The sequence below is a fragment of the Rhineura floridana genome, chromosome 1, assembly GCF_030035675.1.
Source record: "Rhineura floridana isolate rRhiFlo1 chromosome 1, rRhiFlo1.hap2, whole genome shotgun sequence".
NCBI classification, from domain to species: Eukaryota; Metazoa; Chordata; class Lepidosauria; order Squamata; family Rhineuridae; genus Rhineura; species Rhineura floridana.
In genome coordinates this window covers 241,572,731-241,599,465 of record NC_084480.1, presented here as the reverse complement: position 1 = coordinate 241,599,465, position 26,735 = coordinate 241,572,731, and the positions used below count along the sequence as shown (strand labels likewise).

The following is a 26,735-nucleotide window of genomic DNA, read 5'->3' as shown; positions in this document are numbered from 1 at the left end:
AAAATGTAAAGTGAACATACTCTGCCACTGCATGAGAAAAAAGATCTCCATTATATAGAAATACTCAGATGCATATCATAAGCACTTTAAAGCACTACTGTTAGTATTTACTGTATATCTAAACCAGGACTTTATTTATTTAGAGCCATCTTTATAAAGCAGGCAGCTCTAGAATTTTCTCATCTTAATTTTTATTTTGTGGTAGCCCAGACTCTCTTAAGCTTATTTTCTTTCATATACATAAGTCATATACAATCAAGACGATGTTTATACACATGGCAATTTGAGAGATGGGGAATTCTTATTAATGAGCTGAGAAATCTATAAAGCAGAGATCATTCTTCTCAACTTTGACAAGTTAGTATTTCTATTGCCTAGATAAGATAAAGTGACAGATCCTGATCTTTCCATGGAACAAAACACATCTTTATGCTCTGGTAAGATCTATTGCAATGCCAACATAGATAGGAATCCGCAGCACTATACATAATTTTTATGCACTGCATGATGCCCCAAGAACAAACAAACAAAACAACAAACCTGCAACAAGCCTCAAGGCTGCCATGCAAGGGAGGAAGCATGGATTGCTTCATATGTGAGATTTCTTCACAGAACACAATCATGCAGAAAAACTGCTTGTATACCATGTATATATTGCCTCATGAACACCCAGCACTCATTGCACGCTACTATATACATGTGGTCTAAACTCAGCGTTTCTACATGGAAGCCGTCCACTTATGAAACCACCTCACATGGTTTTTTTTAAGATGAGAAACTGCTCACAGTAACAATCTAGCATGTGTTAAACATTTAATTAGTGGATTTCATTTAAATAGTACATAAATTTATGCTTTGATGCAGAATTGGCTAATTATAATTTTTTAATTACCTCAAAAAGAGGTTTTCTTTCCAGTGCATCCAAAACATAGGCTGCTGCACTCTCCTCCTGATTGTGAGAAACAGTAGCAGTTTCTTCCTGTTTGGCTAAAGCTTTTTCAGCCTCCTGCATCTTTTCCTCTTTAGCCCCCTCAGTCACAGCAGAGCCCTCCTTCCCTTTGATGCTAGAAGCCACATGAGATACTCCCTGTGCTGTAGCATCCAGCTGAATGCCAGCCAATTGAGCAGCATTCCCACTTGCATGCATACTCATCACATGTCTCTGCTCGACCATTAGAGTTTCCTTCACAACCTTCACAGCTTCCTGTTGCTGCTCCTCCTCTTGCTTCTTTTCACTAGAATCTATCTCCTGATCCGTTTTAGCTTCTGTTCTCTGCAGGAAAAAGAAGTTAGTATCAAAAGCTAATGTGGTATACAATTACAACTCTAAAGAATATTAAATTTGGCCAATTTGTTTGCTCATATGTTTTCATTATACGTGGTGTTTGCTTGCATTCTCAAAAATTGGACAGTGATACAAGTTAACAGAAAGCTATGGAATTTCTCTTTCTTTAAAATACTATGTCCCCAGTGCACTTCCAGTATATTAAGCAGCTTAGAAACGAACAAAAACACCCCATTTTTCTTCTGAGGGTTTTATGTGTGATCTAAACTTAGGAGGGGAAGCTACCCAGCAATGTTTTTATATTTTCCATGCTGATTTTGAGGATGCCAATGGACATAAAGTGACACCACTACACCTATGTGCAAAATAATAGGGAAAACCACATTTTTTAAAAAAGTTTTTTAAAAAATCCCAGTCCAATCTGGGTAAAATAATAAAAACCTAAAAATGGAATCAAAAGGCCACCTGCACCCAGCTATGTGTAGCAGATGAAACCCCTCCTATAAACTCAGTTGGTTTTCTTGCAGATTCTATTAAAGTGAAGATATCTGAACCATCCACAGTTTTTTCACTGGAGAGTTGTTTTGTCTAAATAGACAGAGAAACGTAGAGTCACACACAAAACACAAACACACACACACACTGTTAATCGAAAAAAAACTGAGATAGACAAAGGAAAGGAGGAAAAGTGGCAGGGATACAGATAGGAAAGTAATGGGAAAATAAATTAGCACAAGTCTGTAATGACTATAGCAGTAATCTAAAAAAAAACAAACCCAACGATGTTAGTATTAGGAGTTTGCTGGTCTTGTGAAGTATATTTTTCCTTTACAAAACAAACCATAGCAGCATACTACTATTCAGCAACAGTGAAAGCCTAAAAATGCCTGTTTTGAACTCTGTTAATTGACTTAAACCATGAGGAAATCATAATAAGCTAGGCTGGCTATTGTCAACATAAAGCCAAGCAGCAAAAGGACTGAAAGGCAGGGTAGTGAGGGTATTGCCTAAAGAATTCATGCTTTTATCTTTAAGCTGTGGCAAAGTTGCATGTTACCACTACTCTTGATGCTGATGATTCAGTAACATAGTGAGCAGTAGCAATGGTCAAGGGTGGTTCTCTGGAATATTTCCACTCAGATATACTCTTATCTTTCCGACCAAATGCCTCTCCTTTTAGTCTTTCACTGTCACGAAGTTTCTCAGCTCTGGCAATCTGCACGCTCCCCAGTGTATCACGCAACTGCAAATCCTGTTCCATCTTTAAGGTCTTCTTCAAATTTTCATCTTCAGGACTCTGCAGCCCGGAGTCTGCCTCTTTAATGGGTGTCAAAGATTCAGATACCCCTCTTTTTGCATCAGATACTTTTCTGGCTCTCTCATCAGTAATTGGTTCTAGAATTTCATGTTCTGCTACTACTGGAATGATTTTCACAGATTCTGGCACTGCCCTTTCCATGTTTTGAAATGCTTCAAGTGATGATGGCACAATTTTTTCACCCTCTTTTACTTTAGTGGTCAAGGTTACAATTTTTCCAGAAACAGTATCGTAGGATTTTCCTAAGGTGTACATTTTCTGCTTATTGTCATCTTCTGACTGCAATTCACCTTCCAAGTCCTCAAAGCTGTGTATGTCAGTGGATTTTAAAAGCTCAGCAGGGATGTCACCAGTTTTACTGCTCACAGTCATTACTTTGTATGTCACAATGGTTTTCGATTCACCACCAACTACCTCAGTGGGTACTTTGTCTACAATAACCCAATCCTCAGTGCCCTATATTTGAAATATAAAAGCTAAATTAGAATAACTAATGGTTTGCCTCTGTACCAGGAAACTAAAATATAATACCTTTTAAGAAATTACAGTAGCCATCTTGAGATCATATACATATCTATATTCTATCTTTCTGTGTACTATCTTTCTGTGTAGTTTTCAAAAGCCTGCAGGCATCTTAAACATTTCAACTTGTAGAAATTAGCTGCATAGTAAGTAATAGAGGATGGAACATCATGTTGTCTGAGTAATTTTTATTTCTAAACGAATTTGCTTAAAACATACAGACTACTGAAAATATTGCATATTGCACAGAGTGTAATCTTATCAGAAGTGTTTTTACAATATCTTACTATTAACTATTCAGTACATTAAATCCCAAGGATTCAGTCCCAAGCATGCATACTTAGAAATATGTGCCAATGAAATAAATTGCACTTACTTCCAGCAGTCCATTTTAAGACTGGGGTGCAAGTATTACAGAGTTAGTGCCAAATTGTTTTCTCATTGAGATAGATATATTGTGGAGTTTGAATGGGATGAACTGAATCCAAGTTTGCTGAGATGTGGTTAACAAAGCCTCCCTCTTGCAACTTAACCTCTAGTTGTAGTGGAAAAGTCTGGGAGTTGCTCTACATGTTACTTTTTAAGGAGTATATACCAACATATGATCCTTCCTCACATGAGCACAGGAGGGATTCTCATAAATGTGTTCTCCCCCCCCTTTTCCTTGGCATGACTCTCTGGAGTCCTAAAGAGCTGGTGTTTTTCCCTTTTCTTGCTTCTGTCTTATTTTCTAATAGTCTGTTTGCCCTTCTTTTTTCATAGCAATCAGGATGTATATTTCCTGTGGTGGATTTTCCTGAGATCAGATAGTGCCTAGAATACTACTACACAGTAAGTATGGGTAAATGTTAAAGAATCCTGTCCCCAAATGGCAAATGCAAAATGTGAAAACTTTACAGAGACATAGCTATGTCTCTTGCTGTGGTAGAGTGGCTGGGAAGCCAGCCAGATGAGCATCTAACAAATCGAATAAATAAAATAATAAGTAAATAAATAATAGATCACATATCTCTTGCTGTGTTAACTTACAGTACAATGGTAGATATATCTACTCAGAAGTAAGTCCGTTTGTGTTTAATGGCGCTTAGTCCAAGGTAAGTGGGTACAGGATGGCAAATTAGGCTTTGGTTTAGGGTTGGCATTGGGGAAAACAGGATTTTTGTGCTTTTAACAGCTGTATCTCCACAATTTGACCCGCAGGGCATAGCTGATTGCCTATGGTAAGCATGACGTTGTTGGCAGGGAGGGGAGAAGGAACAATGACTGTACTCTCTATAAAGTTGGTGTTATGCCATGCCCCCCAAAGCAATCATTTTGAGTTATGCCACACCCCCATTGGAACTCATTTTGGGACTTGTGCCCACAGTGTTCTTTCAAAATTCTGGTTGAAAAAGGCTGGTGATCCCTGCAGTACGCAGCCTGGGAAATGTTTGTGTGTATTTCCAACTAGCCTTACCTCTCCATTTAGTCAAGGTATCTGTTCTCTGGAGCTTGCATAACTTGACCAAGTTTAGGGAGAGAGGTGAGTAGGGTTATGAGAGGTGTCCACAGACCTTTCTTGTAAGCCTACATATTTGCCCATGTGGAAGAACAAGAGCAGAAAAGGGACTTTCTTGAACCATATGAGGATCTTTGCTTGGGGGCACCATACTTGCACAGCGAAAGACTGCAACCATAAAAATGAACATCTGCGAGAAAATATGCATGAACAACAGGAGAATATTCTCCATGACTCCCCTACCAAATGCATATCCCACAGCATTTTCAGAGACATATTTACACATACAAATACAAGCATGTGCAGAGACAAACGAAGGGCTTTTAAGCTGCACACTTCTAAGCTGCAGGGAACAGTCTTAAAGACATCTCATAGATCTTTGACCTTTGCATTGTTTTCATTTGGCCTTTCCAGCATGCTGCCTGCTACTGACAATTCTATCTGCTACTTTTTTTTAATTGCTTAGCAAAAGGATTATAATGTGCTTATCAAATCAGTGCCACAGAACATAGCCTCTTTGAATAATAAGAAAGTGTACTGCCTTTTACCTGAGAATCAAGGTATGTAGTGCTTTCCTTCTGCAAAAACATATGTTTTTCCAATTTTTCTCTTTCTTCTTTGGTCTAATGAATAAGAGGGAGTGGGGAAGCATTTAAATAAACAGATGAGTTTTAATAAACATGCTTCACATTGTCACTTTCTAATATACAACTATGAAGAGAATATAACTTACTGAACTATTTTGTATGACAAATAAAATAAGGAAGAAAAAAGATTTATAAACAATTGGGGGGAGGAGCAAGTCCATCAAGGTTAGCATATTAGAGGGTGCCTTTAGCAGCTCCATCTTACGCAGAATTAGACTTCTTAAGTCTGTTGATTTCAGTAGTTTTAGAAATGCCTAACTCTGAACAGGATCAAAATATATGTTTCTACATAGTGCCTGCAGATTTTCCTAAAATTCTGGGTTAAAAATGGATGCAAACTGATTCCCTGGCATGTGTTAATTTATATCCACTACCAAGTATCCCTGAGGGCTCTTCTACAGGGCTGCAACCATGGAGAGGAGGAGGCATGTGGAAGGCTGGTCCCCTCAGATATATTCTACCTGCCTCTCTGGATTTTCATTTTTCATTCATACTTCTGCAAAATGATGTCCACCCACATGCACAATGACAATCCTCTTGCACAATGGGACTTCCAGTTTCAAATCCCCTCCCTGTGCCCCCCCCCATCTGCTCAAGAGGGAAACGGGTCAGCAACAATAATGATCACATTTTGTATGTCATGAATTTGAGTACAGGAATCCACCATGTTTGGCTGATCTGTGATCCTGGGCTTGCTTGCTAGAATGATTAAGTTCTCCCATCTTTTTGTCATCAAGTTACCAAAAAATCTTTGTTTCAGATCCTTAGCAATGTTGTACCCTAAACTAATCAGTATTTTTGATAATCTAACTTAATATATACAAATCAAAACATTGATATTAGTTGATCTATTAAACACTCATGAAAAGTTTGTTGGAAAATTGAAACTCAAAGGCAAAAAGGTAAGCAGTCACCTCTTCAGGCACAAGTGGTTCAATCATAGGAGCTTCTTCATGTCTTGCAGCAAGCCGGACTGGTGATGTAGAAAGCCTCTTCTCCCATTCATTGGTCCCTGAGGTATCTGTGGAGGTTTCCAAGAACGTCCGTTTCAGCTCACTTATATTGGTCTGGTGTTTCATCAGGTCTTCTTGGTTTTTATCTAGTTCCTAAAAAATGTTTTTACCTAGTTTATTTAAATTGGCAACATATGAAAAATCAAGCCATGAATGTTAGTCAGCAAAATAAGCCTTGACAGGATTAAGTCTCACAGCACAAACACAACACTCTCAGGAAACTGTGGTGTTTTGATGGATAGTTGCACATAAACTCTTAGGATACTTTACAAACAACATTGTGAGGGATCTCTGCAGCCAATCCCAGCCTTCTGACAGGTATATTTCTACTAAACATGCATTCGTACTTTATATTAGATTTTTACATGTACATTGAAAAATTACATTTTAAAATGCAATGTGTAAAGTGATCCTCATTCATGTGAGCATCAAATGCTCTTAGGAATAGTCAGATACTATGCACATTCTAGAAGCTACCTGTTAAGAGGTACATCTATATACCCTTGATCTACATATACAGGATACAAACACACAGTCTTAAAGAACAGTGTAATAGCAAATCCTAATCTTAGAAGAGAGATACTCATTTGATTTATTAGCAAGTGAGAATGCACATCTCATGCATCAGAGTGCATATCCACAGCTTAACCATTATATTTAAAACACATGTACAGTACATGCACTGGTATATACCAATACCAACCTCTAACATAAGATTACTATGTTTGACATACACATTTTCACCCTTTATGCGCTTAATCAGACTATTCTGAAAAAACTGAAAGAGAAAGGGAGAAGTAAGGGCCACAATACTCAAAGGATACAAAAAGCTGTTCTAGACAAATGTGGTAAAAATCATGCTGAGAGGAAGAGCGCCACCAGTTTAGTCACATAGGCCATTCTTTTACCTACCTGTGCTTTAAGGTCACCATCATCTTCTTGATCTGACTGTTAACATAGAAAAGATTTGAAGACATTATCTTACCAATAAATATTACTTCATGGCTACAGTAATTATTATAGCATTTTAAACTGCTTCATATACATCATCTGAGTAATCTGCTCATACAGAACCTGTGTGTGCACATTGTAGTGTACTTGGGGCACTCAAATAAGGTAATCATGTTTAAATAGCTTGAATAACATAATTCCAAAAGGATACAATTAATTTTATGATGCTAATTGATTGATTTTGTTTTACATTTTCATTGTTAATTGTGATTTTAATGTTACAGTTTCCCACCCTGGGATTCTTGGATTGAAGGGTGGACTACAAATACCCTAATAAATAAATAAATATACAAGATTACAGATGGCACTGCAACAGGATTTGAATAAAAACTTCAAATATTCAGTTATATGCAAATATTTTTTCTCTATTTTCATAGTTTTTCACAGTAAAATATTATTCATACTGTACTTTTATTTAGTAGGAGCTTTAAAAAATATTAAGTGCTGAGGCAGATTGTTGTTGCAATCTGAGCATTCAACAGAATGATTAAACATACTTCTTGGATTAGGAAGGTATTTAAAAGCTGGAGACTATTGGTTATATCCAACTAAGTTTTACTCAAAGTAGACCCACATAAATTAATGAACCTGAATTTGTCAGTTCTATTAATTTCAATAGATCAACCCATGTGTCGAGTCAGCCTTCCTATAAGTGGACCTCACAGGATGCTCAGACTGGAGGGAGAAGATGATTCTTGCAGATTCCTTCTTCCCTCAAGAAAAGTTATTAATGGCTGGGTACCCCCTGGAACAGTATAGGAAATGGCACTTGGGTCTGCAGGAGAAAGGGGGAAAATCAGGGGAAATCGTATTCTCCCATTCCTCCAGTGGGAACCCTTTTATTTACATAAAGACAACTCTGGATCCAGCCCACTTTGTCATTGGGTAGTATTCAATGCTAGTCTTACTCAGAGTAGGTTAATGGACATGACTAACTTAGGTTAATTAAATTCAGTGGGTCTACTCTGAGTAAGACTTAGTTGAATACAACTCATACTTATTAGGTATGAAATTTGCATAAAGTATGCTATTGGGCCAGGTTCGAGATTTTTGTTCCAGAGTACAGAGCCATAAACAGCTAGGAGCCAGGGTAGAGTGCCTCACTTCATACAGGCAAGCTAGACCACAGAGATTGTTGGGAGCTGAGCTTTTGGAGGTATCTCATGCTCCAGAAATCAAATCTTGAGAGCATTCAGTACAGTAGTCCCTGTATTATGGAACACCCTCACAGTGGTGGTGAGCATGCTGTGAACATTTTTTTATTTCAGCAAGCATTTCCAGAATGGTAATTTATCTGGTCACTTTTAAAGTATATACTATTCTGTATTTTATTTTGCTGTAAATTGCTTAGAGATCTATGATTATAGGTGATTCATTTATTTTTTAAGGAAGCTATATTTCAGAAGCCAAGCAATACCACTACATTCATTATTGTGGGCTTTGTGATCAGTGGGGGTGGCCTGGGAGGTTGACAGTGTCTATGCTGGTTTGGTTGGCATGCAAAGCGAAGCCCCACATATTTTCCTATTTTTTTTTAATTGCCATCCACTAGGGGCAAAATCTGCCCTCTATGCATGACACTTACAGGAAGCCCAGAGGGGAGTTAATATGCTTCTTTGCGCACAGCATACAGAGATGCACTGTACTGGCAATTCCAGTAATAAACTACTGACACCACTCCCTCTCCCAGCTCATGATGATAAGCATTTTGCTAGTGCTTTATATATTTGGGTTCCAATGTCTGGATACAAAATACATACTTACTGCATAAAGAAACATCTGCAGCTTTTCTAAATACTACTTGTACTTTGAAGTGAAAAGCTGCAAATCATTCAGATGCATGCCTTTCATGTATGCATGAATGTTGTATGTATTTTGTATTCCGGTATTAGTTCCTGACCCCAAACTGTAATGAAGGAAGTAGTGCTCAATTGCACTAATAAATGTGCACAACTGTGCTAATGCACAGGATCTGATGGATGAAGGTACACGATACATTCTTTGGCAACAACGTGGTATCAATTGTACAAACCTCTGTGGCAGTAGTTTCACCATCAGCTGCAGTATCTGTCCTTTCGCTGTCAGTCTGTTTTGTTATACAAATAACCAGGTTCCAACAGGTAAGCAAGAATAAAGAATAAACCCATTTTGTAAGTAAACACAAGCCACAGGTTGATTTGCCAAGTCTACATCCCTGTGAACTGCACTTGGGTTGCTTTTCAGACTATAGACACTTTAAAAGAAGCTAAATCAGAAATAAACAGACCAGACTGAGAGGAAGGCTCAAGGCATACTGTACAAAGGATATGGCTTTTGTATTAAAGCTTTATTAGCCAAACAAAATATTCCCAGAGAAAGGATGCAACTGCATCTTTTAATTCTACTGAGGAAAGCCAGGTGGCTTTAACAAGAAGTAAAACTTGCAAAAGCGGACTTGTCCCACTATAATGCACCAAAAAAAGTAATGTACACTTTTAATAAAAAATTAGAAAAATGTTGGTAGCTTATTTAGAGTTCATATTTGAAAAGGGAAAAAACAGAAATAATTTGTTTATATGTGTATACATATATATAGCTACTTTAACAGTAACCTGACTTTCAGCCCCTCATTTGTACAGATTTTATTTTCCTCACACGTAAAAATGGGTATAAGGCTATCTATATTACCAAACAGTTTCAGCAAACATGTTAAACATAACAGGATTTGCTACATTCTTCCTTTGAAAGAATTGCAATTCTCAACCAACATCTGAGATGCTGATACTAATTCTAAAGCTGTAAGGGACTACTAAGAAAATAAAAAACCCCAAAGACAATACTTTTCATTCCATTATAAAACATGACAAAAAATGTAAAAATAAAATAAAAATGACATTTAATAGGTACAAGTGATATGAGTGAAACAAAGCACAGCATTATCCATCTTAATCTCTTGGTAATTAAGAATGTATCAAGAACACCTTTGTTTTTAGTGCCTAAAAATGAATTACTACATACAGGTAGTATCAGTTTTAAAGAAACTGATAACAGTATTCAGGTGGGGTTGAGGAAATCTCTCAGATTTTAGTAATAGCTCTTGTAAATTAATTTTTTGTTTTAGAAAAATCCTTGATATTTGCAGACATTCACACTTTCAAATTATATTCCTGTGGTGTAAGAATTAAGAGATGGACAATGAAAGTGAATCCTGCAAGCCCTTCTGGTTGCAAAGAGACTTCAAGGTTAGAAGGATAGACTTCTACCATCCAACTACTCAGTGGTCTGAATATCTCACTGACTTTTCTACATCTGAACACCTATTTTCTAATCAGCAACCTTGTTTAGATAGATATTTGGACATATTGACTGCTTATATTAATATATTTGTAAGTGACAATTGGATTATTTTTATAGCTGTGAGCTGACAATGTTTCTTTTTTTGTTGTTATATTTGCTAAATAAAACAAAAACAAAAAACCCAAAAAAACAAAAACAAGTAGTTTCTGTATAAGTAAAGTTTAATGGTAGCTCAATGTCAGACAGAGCTTCCAACCTCAACATTACAGGTGATGTTAACTTCAGTAAATTACCTACTAGTCACAGAGAACACATTATTGTAAGTTTATGATGGCACCGTGCGAGCTGTGCCCAACAATGAGCACAGGCAATCTGCCAAGGGCTTGAATCATCTGTAAAAATGGTCATGTGGGAGCAGTGTCAAGCTTTGAGAAGATATTATGGAAAAGCATAGAGATCCTTTCCGCAGTCACTCAAGTTGCTACAGTAGGTTGGTAGGCTGATTGATTTGATCACACAGCATGAACGGTGCAAGCATGTATATATTCTCTATTTTATACTTAGCTTGGCCTAGACTAAGACCCCATTCACATGTATTTGAAAGGAGAACACATATGCAAAAAAAAAATCCCATCAACTCAGCACACATACACTCCTCAGTACTTGAAATATATTTTGCACCCAGGAAACCATGTTAGAAAACAAAAACATAAGGTCTCTGGCCTACTGAAGCTAAGCAAATCCAGGTCTGGTCAATGCCTGGATGGGAGTCCACTTGGAAACCACATGTACACCACCCTGAGTTCCACAATGAAAGAAAGGTAGGATATTGAGAGAAGATAGATACCAGCCCACAGCAGGCCTGGATCTACCCCAAATGAAGATTTTCATTAAATGATCCCTTACGTGCTAGTAGGGATAGAGCTATCAATTTTGATTCTATCAGTTTCTCTTTTTTTCAATCTTGAATTCAGTTTTCCACATTTGTGTTGCAATTTGCAAAAAAAATATATTATTTTTTCACCCTCATGAAAATTCATCAGCATTTTGGTGGGACTTTCTCCTAATAAATACGTTTTTATGTAGTTTTTAATGTACATATTTTTGCAAGCAATTTCCCCTAATATAATGCATTTTCCTATGTTATCTCCACTAATACATTTATTTTAATGCACATTTCCCCTATTATATGCATTTTAAAACACTGGTTGGAAAACTGCATCACAAAATCTGCAGATGTGTGAATTCAGTTCTCATATTGTTTCAGAAAGTGCAAATGAAGTAGGTCTGCCTTTAAATGCAAACTGAATTGAATTTCTCCCCCAACCTTACATGCTAATGCCCATGCTAGCTGGACAGTAAAGGACATAGTCCAAAATATCTGGAGGGCCACAAGTTGGGGAAGGGTGCTGTAGAGCCTGCAATTCAGCTTACCTAGCAAAGGAAAGTTCATTAGCTAGTTTCTGAATCACTGAATGAATAGATTTGTGTTTCATATTTAGAATGATGCTATTCTATAACACTAACTGAAGTGATTTGTATATATTGTCACAAGGGTTTTCATGAAACCAACTACTCTGTTGTCAATTTCTTTTTTTAATTAATCAATTTTATAAAAGAAATTGAAAGTAGCAGGCTGCAATCCTATACACACTTACCTGGGAGTATGTCCTATTGAACTCACTGGGGCTTACCTCTGAGTAGACATGTATAGGGCTGCATATCAAGTTTTACATGTGTGGCTTAATGTTCAACTATCAATAGTTAAGTATTTCCTCTGGTGCAAAATACTTACTGTAACTCTGTCAGGACTGACATTGGTTTACTCTGCAGAATCTTACACAAACTGATGACAGGAGCATTGGATAATTAACTCTGCAGTGTAGAGTGAGTTTTTCATCTGCTCTGTCTACTATCACTTCAGTGCATCACAGGAAAACAGAGACCATGTCTCTAGACAAGGAGCTAATCAGCTAACATTAGAGAGATATCACATGTCCCAGTCTCCCTTTATTAGCTTTTAAAATTCTTACCTCCTTATACATCCCCTTTGTTATCTCTATATTAGACTTTCTCAATTACAAAATATTTATTACTGTAAGCAGTAGAGGACTAGCTAAAGAGACCACCGTGGCTGCAAGTCCTTTATTATTATTCTGGTTTGTATAGACAGGTTCAATCAACTGGTACAAATATCTTAATGCTTAATTGCATGTCTGGATTAATCACACTCAAGAGTTAAAAATGCAAAGATACAGAGATACTACTACAACAGTAAAGATAGGAGGACAATGCAGAACAGTAAAATGAAATTTTAAGGGGCCTCAAGAGAAGCAGGTTTCCCCAGGAGCAAGAAGTTTAAAGAGGGTGAGAAGATAATTACAGACCAGCTTTAATTTTGAATGGTACACTACTGCTGGAACTAACAGGCAGAAATGGCATTTTCAAAGAAAATGTAAAATAGTTTTAAAATAAAAAAAATGTTCCAGCCATGTTTTCTAGCTCATCATAATAAGTGCTGTGTTTTGTTTTGCTGACGTAATGCAGACATGCCCAAGTTTAAAACAAAGTAAACTTTCATGCAATATGTCCAACAAGAAAAGCACCCTGGATTAGGCACGTCTGTGTAAATCTATCACAGAAGTCCTGGCCCTGAGGAAATCATAGGGCTGGTTCATACATAATGTCAGAATTTGGTATTATACTTGTGAGCTTCGTGTTTGTGTATCCATCCCCTCTTTTCTCCTCCCACTGTGCCCCCTGTTACTTCTGCTTGGTGCAAATCTTTGTTTGTTACAACATCTGACTAGCAAATTATAGTTTGCCCTTTCCTCCAAACCAGGATTGCCCACTAGCTTCAAACCTGTTTTGGAGGACAAATACAAACCACAGACACAGTTCAGAAATCCCAGAAAACAATGAACAAAAACAGAAGAAAGAGACTGAAGTGGAGTACATAAGAAGAGGGGGAAGCATGCAAGCACAAGACTAATTCGCATAGCATCAAACCATGCTTTGACACTATATCCAAACCATGCCAGTTTAAAAAATCTTTATCACATCCAGCCTACTCCTGTGCACTTTAAATAGAAGTCAGTCATGCTGAATTCATTGGGACTTAACTGCCAAGTAAGTATGGACTGTAGTCTAAAATACTTAATCCTAATGTCACTAATGAAAATGTGTGTGATTTCCAGACTGCAGCCTGATTTACCTAATTATTGTTATATATTTTTCTTGGAGAATACAAAACATTAATATATTTGTCACTCTTTATTGTGATATGTAAGCTAATATAAATGGCAATTATTATGTCAATGAAAAAAATGAACACATCTATGCACAGAAGACTGTAATGTCCGGGGGGGGGGAATCTTATGGATAATTTATTGCCAGTCTGGTCTATTTCCTTGCCAAACATACTGAGAAGTGCTCTTTACTGTGAATTTGGAAGCACGAATTTTGATAGTAAGTGAAGCATAGCACATGGTACAATGAGAGAACTGATAGTTATATTTTCCTCAGGGACTACTTTATTTATTTAGTGGGATTATCTAATGAAACACCAGTTGGATTTGCAGCAAAGACGGTTTATTGCCCACAATGAAATAAACATCTTGAAGATTTGATCTATTTTACTGGCACTGAGTGACTGGCTCGGTGTCTTACAAAGTAAGAGGCTACACAAACAATTCAGATCTAATTTTAATTTTTAACTACTACAACATATATAGTTAGAATATGTATTGTTCCTAATTATTTGCTGTCAGGTAGCACTAAAACCAGTAAAATAGGTTTTGGATGTACAAGTAAAAAACACAGCTAGCTAAAAGTTCTTGGGTCTCAAAATAAGCTATTTTTAAAAAGTTGATCTGTAACAATCTGTAAATACTACTAGCTCATATACACAGCATTGTGCCTAACCCTGAGGCTCTGGCTACACTCAACATAACAAAAATTTAAAAAATTCTGAACATATCAGCACAGACAGAAATGAGGCTCTGAAAGTAGGACCACTATTGCAGCATTCTAACACTGTTTAGGACTAAAGCAATGAACACAAAAAAGTGTGTTCTGTGCCGAGGTACACACCTCTTCCTCTGAACTGTCACTCAGGTCATTGTCAAGTGAAGCACTCAAGGAGGCCGCCTTGGGCTCCAGGTAGCAGAGGCACATAGCCAGAGGAAAGGAGAGAGTGAGAGCATATGGCACTGAGAAAGAGGCAGAAAGCAGAAAGAAAAAGATGAAAAGGAAACAAGGCACAAGGGAGGGTGAACGAATGGGAAGGAAATGCTGCACACTTTCTGGTAGAAAGTTGGTTTCAGAGAGATTAGGAAAGGATAAGTAGCCATCATCATCCAGGAGAGAGGGGAATGATTCTGGAAGTTGCAAGGAGAAGGAAAACAATGTTCCACCTTTACCAGCCTTTTGCTTATAGCTAAATGCCATATCTTGTTCAGCTGAGCAAACTCTTCCTTTTCTTTCAAAGTCCAACTCAGACTCGGTGTGCTTTTGAACTGTGTTTTTATATGATTCGTAATCTAATGATTTTCTAGCACTCTCCTTACATCTTCTACGGGGCTTTGTTGAAGATGCAAAGGGACCAGATTGTGATGATGGCGAGGGGTGTAATGAGTCCGTGCCAAGCAAAGGTGTCTGATGAAAGAGAAGAAGAGCAGCAAACAAAGTGTAAGAGCAAAAGGACAAAAAGAAAATTGTAATTAGTTAATTTCCTCTGAATATAAAATGTTAATTACATAAGTTTTAAAAAACCAGATTTATTCATTGGGTTAAATTCTACCAAATTGCATGCTGCATGCCATAGCTACTCAAATAAAGGAGAGCAGCCCAGTTACACAATGAAGGTCAAAACATCCGTTAAAATTACTGGGCATCTTATACATAAAAATGTTCAAATATACAGATTCCATGGAAACCCATCTACTACATTTGGTTCATAAAGTATTATTTATTTATTATTATTTATTTATTAATTTTATATCCCACCCTTCCTCCCAGTAGGAGCCCCAGAGATTTTCAAACACAAAAGTTTGATTCAGATGATCCTCCAAAGCATGGCTTGAAGAAATTGAAACATGATGCAGACTTTCATATGCCTTCATCAACTTGGCACATACACTAATTCCCTCTTCCATTTCCAGTTTGCTCTAATCATATTTTACCATGACATTCCAATTTATACCCCATAGCTAGTATTAATCTCCAAGCCATGGTTTTAAACTCACTTCAAACCAGTTTGTAGGCTAGAACCACCATAATTTGCTCAACTTGGTTGTCATTGTAAGCTATAGTTAGAAGAAATCAGAAACAGATTAAGAAATTGGCACAAGAGGGAAGGCAGAAGCATATTTCTGATCCTCCCAAAAATTCCTCCCAGGGAATGCTCAGAATTGGGTTTTTTTGAGAGATAGTAAGGATCTGTAACAGAAAATTCTCATCACCTAGGATTCTTTTGGGAGGCTGTTAAAAGTGGGAGAAAATGTTTACATTTATAAGGTATAAAAAGCCTCTGAACAGCAGTTTCTGCAGCAGTGCCATATGTTCCTACATCTTCTACACCACTTCCTCCAATAGCAAACTCAGTTGGTGAGAACCGTAGCCAAACAAAAGGGAGGCATCAGCATACTTGGGAGAACTCCAAGGTTTGCAGAGCAAAAGACATCTTGGAGTAGGGGAACCTAAGGGGCAAAAAACCCCAAATCCAAACATGTTCTGTGGCATGCGCAGTGGCCACAGAACTTAAAATTCTTAACTATCTGTGTCCCTTTTCTAGCAAAGAAGGTGGCTTAATTCAGTGTTAGCAGTTTCTTGGAAAAATATGAACTGGCCCATATAATGCCTATTTCCAATATCCAAGTTAGATTAGTGTAATGTGCTTTACATGGACCTTCCTTTGAAGACTATCTGGAAATTTCAGTCAGCTCAGAATATAGCTGAGAAACCATTAGCTAGGCCATCCAGAAATGAGCACACAAGTCTGTGTTATTTAAATATATTTGCTAATTAACAAACTGTTTCTTTATAACTATGTCTTTGACAACTCTATTTTACAGTACTGTGTTTTAACAATTTTATCTTATTACCTCATGCTGGTCATTGACCGTAACAATAAAGATATTCTATTCTACCAAACTGTTTCCAGGCAACATTCAAAGTGCTGTTTTTAGGAATAAGAAGAGGTAATCTGAAATACTGCCAATTCCCATATGAACTTGCCCAGCCATTGATATTATCACCAGAGACGTGACTGCAAGCCCCACATTTTGAGGTGAGTGACTGCCAGAGATTATGGTGGTGACGTCTCATGCATGTAAGCTCATATGGTGTTCAGTTTTATAACTTTGTATCACCAGGCACAAATGATTTTGCTCTCATGAGTTTTTAATGGTTTCTAGCAGTTTGGTTACTTTAAATAAATCTTAAGGATTATGTTTCTGTTGAAAAATGCTTTTTTATTGCTACTGAATTTTAAAAATATAACAAGCAACTTGGGAAATTATACAGAAAAGCAGAATTAAGAAAAAATCAATATCTTCACTCAGCTGTTAGTATTCAATGACATTCTAGTAACGACGCAAATTATTATAGACTTATAATGTGCCTTTATAAAGCTTTAAGTCATTTTAAGTAGATGCAGCCTAGATTTTAAGTTGCTTGAGGATTTCTCACCAAATCTCAATACAATTATTGTGTGTCTTGATGCTGATTTTACCCCTGAAAATGTACAGGCCAAAATCCAAAAGAACCTCTGTTCTTTTTAACTGTACTGATGTCAGTAAACATTCATTTACTAGGGCAATTGTCTAGGCTGGTCGCAATCCAATACAGACTTGTATGTTCTTAAACCCACTGAAATCAATGTTCTTAAGTGCAGTTAGTTGCTCATTGGATTTCTACCACTGTCTCCCATGGTACTTTTTCAGTATCTAGAGAGAACTGCAGTGTTAAGAAAAGCAGCATGTATTGTATGAAGAAAAATTGAAGTTTTTTCCCAGTACCAACAAGGTGGCTGCTGTGTGTATTAGCTGTCTAATCCATGCACCCAAACCAGAAAAGCACCATTCCATACTTTATAGATTTATATATGGCTTTTTCTTACACAGATTATATGTATATTATTTGTCACCCTAAGAGTCAGAAACGACTCGCACTACAAGTGCAGGGACACCTTTACCTTTTAATGTTATATAAAGTAGCCCAAGGGTGATGCCTTATTTATTTGAGCACACTTCTTATATTTATAACTATACCAGCTGACACCATCTTCAAATCAATTATTTATATATCAAGGTTTAGGCATCACTCTTGCCCTCTCTTTGTTCATGTTAAGAGTTACCTTGTCTAGCAATCAGGCTAGTTTTAATTAATTTTTATGAATGTGTTACAACAAGGATAATGAAGGCCCTGGCATGGAATGTTCAACATACATATATTTGTAAAGCAAGAAAGAAGCGACTTTCCTCACTGATCACATCTGGTGTATTGTGTTGATTTCAAAGAATCAGTGATACAAACTGGACAGAGTTTAGGATTTTTTGTGGATGAGCTTCTGCTGGTAAAACAATGTGAATGTACCAGCGCTTTGCTGGATCACGTCAAAGTCCATGTATTATATTTCCAAAAGTGGTCTTCTAGATGGTTTTGAGATGCTCAAAATCACAGCATGATAGTTATGCTATAACTATTCCTTAGTCAATCTCAGTTATCCTTTTCAAAAACCACTAAGCTTCTTGCAGCTATTCTTTAGTCAATCTCAGTTATCACGTTAAAAAACCACTAAGCTTCCTGCAGCTTTCATAATTTTGCATGCCTCTGTCATGTCTTACCAATGGAGCTTGTGCAGAAAAAAAATCCATTTGATCATGCTCTGTGTTTTATTACTATTGTGACATCAGTCTTTCACACAGATAAATATTAAACAAAATTGGTAATTAAAGTATGATGAAGGATGAAGTTAGCATGAGGAAATGTTTAACATTAGCAGATTTAGGAACTAAGGGTGCAACCCCAACTTGCATTTACGCTGGGCTGAGGGGAGTTGAATGCAGTAGATCTCCAGCCGAACCAGCTGGGTCCCAGCACAGCCAGGCTACACCAGTATAAGGCCCGGCTCAGCTGGGTTCAGCTGGAACCCAGCCAGCTCAGCCAAGACCGAAGCAAGTCAAGCCCCCAAAACGTGTGTGTTACAGGCATGTTAGGGAGATGTTGAGGTGAGCAGATTTAGACCACATCCAACTCATGTTGAGAGAGCTCCTGCAGGTCCCAATCCAGGCAAAAGTTACGCCTGGAAAAATTTGGTCTAAGAAAATAATTGCAATAGAAGTCAATGAAGAAGGCTTGCTTGTTGGTAGGGGTATTTGGGAGAGCAGGCTTTTACTTTCTGGTCCCTGTGCACAGCTCCCAGCTGAGCTAGTGTTCAGCCAACCCAGAAGCTCCTGAATGGCAACTGAATGTGGCGGAAATTTACGCCGGCTTCTTTTGCTCCAGCACAACTTACGGCACCTTCTCCTGAGTTGGATTGCTCTTTAATACATTAGTAGATCATTAAATGGACAGGGAGTGATATTTGATTAAGTGATACTCCAAGTAGACCCACTGAAATCAATAGACCTAAGTTAGCCATGGGTAACTTGTTGACTGATTTCAGTGGGTCTAAAATGAGTACAACTTAACTGGATACCACCTATAGAGTATTGTACACATTTAAATTATTTAGGGTGTACAAGGGCAAATTCTGTAACAACCAATTTGATATGACATTTTCATGTATTAACAGTGCAGGCATATATACATAACTATGTCCTTCTAACTGAGGAACCTCTAACAAGCCTTCCAATAAATACCCAAAACTTTCAATTCAGGTAAAAAAAATAAAAACAGAAATAACTAGCTTAAAGTATATATCTAAAAAAGTACACAAACAGATGCAACTATGATTTGAAATGCAAGGATTAAGTTCCACTTTTTAAAAAATCAACAGATCTGCTACTGATTTAATGAGTGTAGCATCTACACATGAGGTAGGGGATTTCTTGCGAATCAAGCATTCTCCAACTGATGGCTGCATTGGCTTTTTCTTTCTTTTCTTTTTTACTTCTGACCACCATTGGGAGGAGTAGAGACTGAATCCAGTTTATTCTTCCTCTGCCTTCAACAGGTGACTGAATTGGACCATTGGTCTCACCTTAAGGGTGATTTTCATAGAAGGACTGCCATCAAGCAAGAATGTTTTTGAAGTCAAGACTAGGGGCGTCAGGCCCCTCCCACTCTCCAGTTCATTCACAGCGAGTCCAAAGAGATATCTAAAGCTGCAGGAGAAAGCCAATGGGCCCTACCAGCAAGAACATAACATAATAGCAGCATCATAATAATATGACTCTAACATAGCGAGATAACATTAATAGCAGTCTTGACTTCACTAGGAAATCAACATATAATAGCGTAACAGGAATATATAAAAACCCCAGAAAAATATCTAAATATCCTCCAACTGGGAGGGTCGTGATGGCAGTCCTTCTATGAAAATCACCCTTCAGGTGAGACCAATTGTCCATTTTCCATAGAAGGACTGCCATCAAGTGGGATGTACCAAAGCAGCCCATAACAGGGAGGGACCACCCACATCCTAATCATCATTAAGAACCTGTTGCAATACGCGTCTGCCAAAAGAGGCATCAGCAGAGGCATAACAATCTATTTTGTAATGCCTTATAAACGAATGTGGGGTAGACCAAACAGCAGCTCTACAAATATCAGCAACAGGAGCGTTAGTAGCAAAAGCAGCCGTAGTGGCCGCTGACCTAGTGGAATGAGCTGTTATACTAGCTGGAACTGGAAGCTTAAGGGACTCATAGGCTAAGGTAATACATGCCCACAACCAGTGGGATAAAGTGGAATTAGCTACTTTATGCCCCATAGAACGTGGATGAAAGGATACAAACAAAGACTCAGTCCGTCGTATATCCTGGGTCCTGTTCAGGTAAGTCTTGAGAGCCCTCCGAACATCCAATGAATGCCAAGCCTTCTCTAGAGGATGGGTAGGATTCGGGCAAAATGAAGGAAGCACAATGTCCTGACTGCAATGGAAAACTGAATTGACCTTGGGACGGAAGGCAGGATCAGTTTTCAGCACAATAGAGTCCTTGTGAAAAACACAGAGATGGTGGGCAGAAGACAGTGCGCCCAGTTCCGAAACTCGTCTCGCGGAGGTGATCGCGATCAGGAACAGGACCTTAAATGACAACAGACGTAAAGGCACAGTCCTAAGGGGCTCGAACGGAGGGCATTGTAAAGCCTGTAGGACCTTCGACAGACTCCATGAGGGAAAACGGTGGACTACAGCCGGTGAGCGTAACGTGGTTCCCCTCAGAAAACGTTTGATGAAAGGGTGCGAGGCAATAGGAGCACCAGTGGAGGACACTGAAAGGATGGACGACAGAGTGGACGCATGTCTACGTAAGGTGTTGGGTCTAAGTCCCATTAGGAGGCCTCTATGAAGGAATTGTAGTATCTGTTGTATTGTGGCCTGAGAAGGATCAAGGTGTTGGGACTGACACCACCTGGAGAATGCCACCCAAGTATGTTGATATATACGAGTAGTGGATGGACGTCTTGAGGCCAAGATAATGTCAATAACAGCATCAGAGAGGCCAGCAGCCCTTAAATGTCCCCGTTCAAAAGCCACGCTGTTAGCTTGAGCCAATTGGGATCCTGATGCAAGATTGGGCCCTGGGATAAGAGGTCTGGCCTGACCGGGAGCGGCCAAGGGTCCGTCACTGACATGGCAAGGAGCTCCGAGAACCACGGTCGACAGGGCCAATATGGAGCTATCAGAACCAGTTTGGCCCTCTTGCATCGCGCCTTCCTCAAGGTTCTGGTTAACAGTGGTATTGGAGGGAAGGCGTACAATAGGCCATCCGGCCACGGTAGCGACAGGGCATCCACCGCTTCCGCTGTCGTGTCCAGGTATTGAGCGAAGTACCTGGGTAGTTGGCAATTGCGACTGGAGGCAAATAGGTCAACTGAGAAGGCGCCGAACCGACACTGGAGAAGATGGAAAACGGTCGGATGAAGTTTCCATTCTCCCGGAAAGACCTGTTGTCTGCTGAGCCAGTCTGCTGTCACATTCCAAATTCCTCTGAGATGTTCTGCTTTCAAGGATTGCAGATGTTGCTCTGCCCAGTCAAATATGAGGGAAGACAGGTTCTGCAGAGGACGGGACCTAGTCCCCCCTTGTCTGTTTAAATGAGATTTGGCACACATGTTGTCCGTTCGAATGAGAACATGGTCCAAGTGGAACAGAGATTGAAAATGGAGCAGAGCTAATTCCAGCCAATTGATGCTCTGAGTCTGCTCTCAAGGTTCTGGCTAACAGTGGTACTGGAGGGAAGGCGTACAATAGGCCATCCGGCCACGGTAGCGACAGGGCATCCACCGCTGTCGTGTCCAGGTATCAAGCAAAGTACCTGGGTAGCTGGCAATTGCGACTGGAGGCAAATAGATCGACTGAGAAGACGCCGAACCGACATTGGAGAAGATGGAAAATGGTCGGATGAAGTTTCCATTCTGCTGGAAAGACCTGTTGTCTGCTGAGCCTGTCTGCTGTCACATTCCAAATTCCTCTGAGATGTTCTGCTTTCAAGGATTGCAGACGTTGCTCTGCCCAGTCAAATATGAGGGAAGCTAGGTTCTGCAGAGGACGGGACCTGGTCCCCCCTTGTCTGTTTAAATGAGATTTGGCACACATGTTGTCCGTTCGAATGAGAACATGGTCCAAGTGGAACAGAGACTGAAAATGGAGCAGACCTAAGTGGACAGCCTTCAGTTCTAGCCAATTGATGCTCTGAGTCTGCTCTGCTGTGGTCCAAACCCCTGAACGAACTGGGAGTTGCAGTGGGCTCCCCAGCCGAGGAGACTGGCATCTGTGGTGATAACAGTCCTGCGGGGTTCTCTGAACGGAGTGCCCTGGGTGAGATGTTGGACCCTCGTCCACCAGCGGAATGAAAGACGCAGTGCGGGGCTCAAGGGAATTGCTCGATGATTTGACCTAGCAATGTCCTGCTGAAACGGCAACAAAGCCTACTGGAGTTGGCGAGTATGAGCTCGAGCCCATGGCACAATATGGATGGTGGACACCAACATTCTGAGAGCCCTGGCTAGAAGCATGACGTCTGCGGTTGCGTGGTGCATCAGAGACCATGCGATGTCTGTGATAGCAGTTATGCGGTCTGGAGACAGGAACACCGTCGCCTGCAGGGTGTCCAACATCGCCCCTAGATGTTGTAGGCGTTGGGTTGGTTGGAGATGGCTTTTGTCAAAATTGACTACCAGCCGTAGGCCTGCAAGACATGGAGCGTGAGCGTTAGATGGCGATGAGCCAGCTCCCTGGAACTCGCCCGTATTAAAAGATCATCCAAGTAGGGGTAGATATGGACCCCTTGAAGCCGGAGGTAAGCCACTAGTATGAGTAGCACCTTGGTAAATACTCTCGGGGCAGAAGAGAGGCCGAACGGCATAGCTTGATATTGAAAATGCTGGGAGCCAAAGGCAAATCGAAGGAATTTTCTGTGGGCTATGCAGATAGGTACATGGAGATACGCTTCCTTTAGGTCGATAGTAGCCAGGAAGTCTCCTTCTTGAAGGCTTTCTGTAATGGAGTGGAGGGATTCCATTTTGAACCTTCAATACTTTACGAAATGGTTAATGAACTTGAGGTCCAATACCGCCCTCCATGACAGATCTCATTTGGGCACAGCAAAAAGGAGGGAGTACACCCCTTCTGACCTCTCTGTTGTAGGGACTGGCTCTATCACCGCTATGTCCAAGAGGTGATGTATGGCTGTGTGCATGATGCAGTGCCTGGCTGATGCCCTAGGACAAGGAGAAGGATGAAATCTGTCTGGAGGCGTCATCCAAAACTCCAGTGCATAGCCATAACAAAAAAGATCTCTGATCCAATGGATCTGAGTCAGACGCAGCCAATGGTCTCCAAACAGAAGCAGTCTACCCGCAACTAGTATTGCATCAGTACTGTTTGTGCTGGCGAGACCCTCCTCTATATGAGGAAGTTGAGGTACCTCTGCGCCCCTGGTACTGACCTCTGCCTTGGAAACGCCGGTTCCAGCCCTCCCTGGAGGCACGGAAATCACAGGTTCGGAATTCGCGGCCTCGTCCCCCGGGCCACGTTTCTCGGAAGGGCTGGGTCGTGCGGTATGAGGGGAAACGCCTGAAAGGCCTGTGATCAACATTCTTAACAGTAGCCAGAACAGGTTTTCGAGCATCCTTGGGGTCAACAAGCACTGCCTTTAGGGCTTCCTCGCCGAAGAGTAAAGATCCGGAATAAGGTGCCCTTGATAAATTAACTCTGGCTGTAGAGTCAGCTTGCCAATGACGGAGCCATAGGGTCCGTCGAGCGACTACCTGGCTGCCATAGCTCGTGCTCCCAGTTGATTTGCGTCCAAGGTGGCATCAGCTACAAACGCTGCTGTCTTGCGCAATTTTATCAGTGACCTCCTAAGAGATACAGGATCGGGACTAGCATCCTCTAAAAGGTCATCCAACCACATCATCGCTGCCCTGGAAAAGATGGAAGCTGATGCAGAGGCTCGCATGGAGAAGGCGGTGGCCTCATGATTCTTGCGTAAGGCAAAGTCCAGCCTCTGCTCAGTGGCGTCGTTTAGATGGGAGTCTCCTTCCCTCGGCAAAAGGGATCTAGAGACTAGACTGGAGATCGGCTCGTCTATGCCAGGAACGGCCAGTCTGCTGGTAAAGTCCGGAGCCAGAGAATAAAGTCTGTCCGCAAGGGCGTTGAAGCGGCGAGTTTGTAATGGATGAGACCATTCGTCATTGGCCAGTTTAGCAATGGGATCTGGCACCGGAAGGTAGTGTTCTGCTGGTGTGGGGGATTTCAAGACCCTGGCCCCTTTAATAGCGGGAGCGGTAGCTGCTGGTTGTGTAGCTTGGAGACCAAGGGTGTGCAATACTCTGCGAGCAAGAGGCTGATAATCTGAGGCATCAAACAGGCGATAAGATGTATCCTCCTCATGTTCCGAATGATCACTCCATTTGTCTCCTTCGGCTTGTACAGCAAAGGGTGACTCTTCCCCACAAGAAACGTCATCAATAAATCTGCCTCTGGCGATGTCAAAAGGATTTGGGGAGCATGATGGATTTGCCTCATTACATACATAGTGGTCCATACTGTGCTGAGGTATGGCGGGGACTTGTGGCGGTGACTGTGTTTGAGTAAAAAATGACAGCATGCCTTGTAGTTGTGATAGGAACTCATGAGACAGCTGCAGTCCCGGTGAAGCGGATGGTTGCGCTTGTAGAGGTGGCCCAGTAGGCTGTGATGATGGATAAGCCCTGGGCGGTAATATGGGAGGGGGCTGGCTGGTAGTTGGCTGTTCAGGAAACCCAGCGAAGTCCTCCTCCTCGGAGGAAGCAGTGGGAGAGTGAAACAGATTCGTTAACTGTTCCTGGGCTGCTCCATCGGAAACCGGAACATAGCATGGGCGCTTGGTTTTGCTGTGGCTGGAAAGATGTTTTGGTTTGGCAACCGCTTTGGTGTGCTTATGCTTGGCCGCCTTAGATGGTTTCGGCTTGGCTATCTGAGTTGTCGCTGGCTGTTCCGCCATCTTGTATTTTCTATGGGTTTCAGTACACGGCCACGGATGGGGCAGAATGCACTGGCAGATGGCTAAGTACACGGCCACGGATGGGGCAGAATGTACAATGTTAATAGCATTGGTACATGGCCGCGGATGGGGCAGAATGTACAGTATCAACAGCCTTGGTACACGGCCACGGATGGGGCAGAATGTACAGTTCAGACAGTCCTGGTACACGGCCATGGATGGGGCAGAATGTACAGTTCAAACCGCTTGTGCACAGTATCAACAGTCGTAGTACACGGCCACGAATGGGGCAGAATGTACAGTTCAAACAGCCTGGTGCACAGCCACAGCCTTGATGATACAGTCACAAAAGTACAGGTTCAAATAGTTGCAGTGATCAGATAGTTGCAAGAAGCAGCAGCAGTAGTCGTGTGGTAGAGGAGTCCGTGTAGAACTATAGGATCCTATCTGCAGCACACATACAAGGAGCCCTTGCCAGCTAACCCCCCCTTTGTTTAGTACTGAATAGGCTGAACAGAAAGGGCGGGAAAAAAGGGACAAACAAAATGGCGTCCGTAAAATGAGCAGGAAAATTTTCAATCAAAAATGGCGGAATATGAAGAAGGAGCAATGGCGGATACTGAGGAGCACCAGCGAACTGAAAAGGGGTTGCCGAGCAGAGCCTCAAATACGTGCTGAGGCCGCGGGGCTTGTAAACGAAATCGCGGCTCTAAAAGCCAGGCAGGAGAGACTCTGTCAGGGAAGCAGGACGGCCGGTGAAATGCCGAAGCAGCTGAGGCAGTAGCAGAGACACGAGCCGCAGCCGCCGGCTGCAGAGACAGTCGCAGCAAGATTTTTTAAAGCCGTGGAACGAGTCTGGGAAGTCAGGGCAGCCCAAGGATAAGAGCCGCTAAGAGGTAAGGTAGGAGAGCTGCAGCCGCAGGCTCCTGGAGGGGGAGTTTTAAAGGGACCGCCGCAAGGAAAAAAGCCGCGGTCGTACCGGGAATGCAGCAACCCAAACATCCAGGGACTAAAAACAAAAGGGAGCCGCCAGAGCAGGCTCCTGTGGGAGACATGAATCCATAAGGGCACAAAACAAGCAGCGGGTAAAGCAGGGAGCTGCAGCCGCAAGCTCCCGCCTGAGAAAAGAGAGAACCGCAGCCGTGGTCTCTCTAAGAGCCATTAGGCTAAAACCTGGGGGAAAAAGCGGTCCGGGCAAGGGAACCCCCCCCCCCAAGGAATTCCCCAGGAATAACGAAACAAAACGATGTTAAATACAAGACAGAGGAAGGAAAGAACGTGGAATACACAGACAACAAAATCTCCACACCCTGTCAGACAAATACACAAAAAACACAAAAGACTTAGCTAGAAGCTACGCTATCAGCAATATCAAACTTGTTCGGTACAAAGGCAAGAATGAACTGGGGAGTGGGAGGGGCCTGACGCCCCTAGTCTTGACTTCAAAAACATTCTTGCCTTCAGACGATAGGTGGAGCTATAACCCGCTTGATGGCAGTCCTATGGAA

General features: G+C 40.8%; 1 protein-coding gene across 17 annotated transcripts in view; it reads right to left on the bottom strand.

Moving 5' to 3' along the window:
- EPB41L3 (erythrocyte membrane protein band 4.1 like 3) overlaps positions 1–26,735 on the bottom strand; it is a 265,820-nt gene that overhangs the window by 18,114 nt on the left and 220,971 nt on the right. For 12 of the 17 annotated variants that reach the window (XM_061596036.1, XM_061595962.1, XM_061595905.1 and 9 more), the window contains 7 exons: positions 9,327–9,380; positions 7,196–7,231; positions 6,185–6,376; positions 5,172–5,246; positions 2,343–3,059; positions 1,751–1,873; positions 893–1,273 (listed from right to left, as the gene is read on the bottom strand). In XM_061596036.1, the coding sequence (XP_061452020.1) occupies positions 893–1,273; positions 1,751–1,873; positions 2,343–3,059; positions 5,172–5,246; positions 6,185–6,376; positions 7,196–7,231; positions 9,327–9,380 (1,578 nt within the window). Of the gene's footprint in view, positions 1–892; positions 1,274–1,750; positions 1,874–2,342; positions 3,060–5,171; positions 5,247–6,184; positions 6,377–7,195; positions 7,232–9,326; positions 9,381–14,662; positions 15,227–26,735 lie in introns of all 17 variants that reach the window. The other 5 variants (XM_061596053.1, XM_061596026.1, XM_061596007.1 and 2 more) reach the window with 5 other exon arrangements.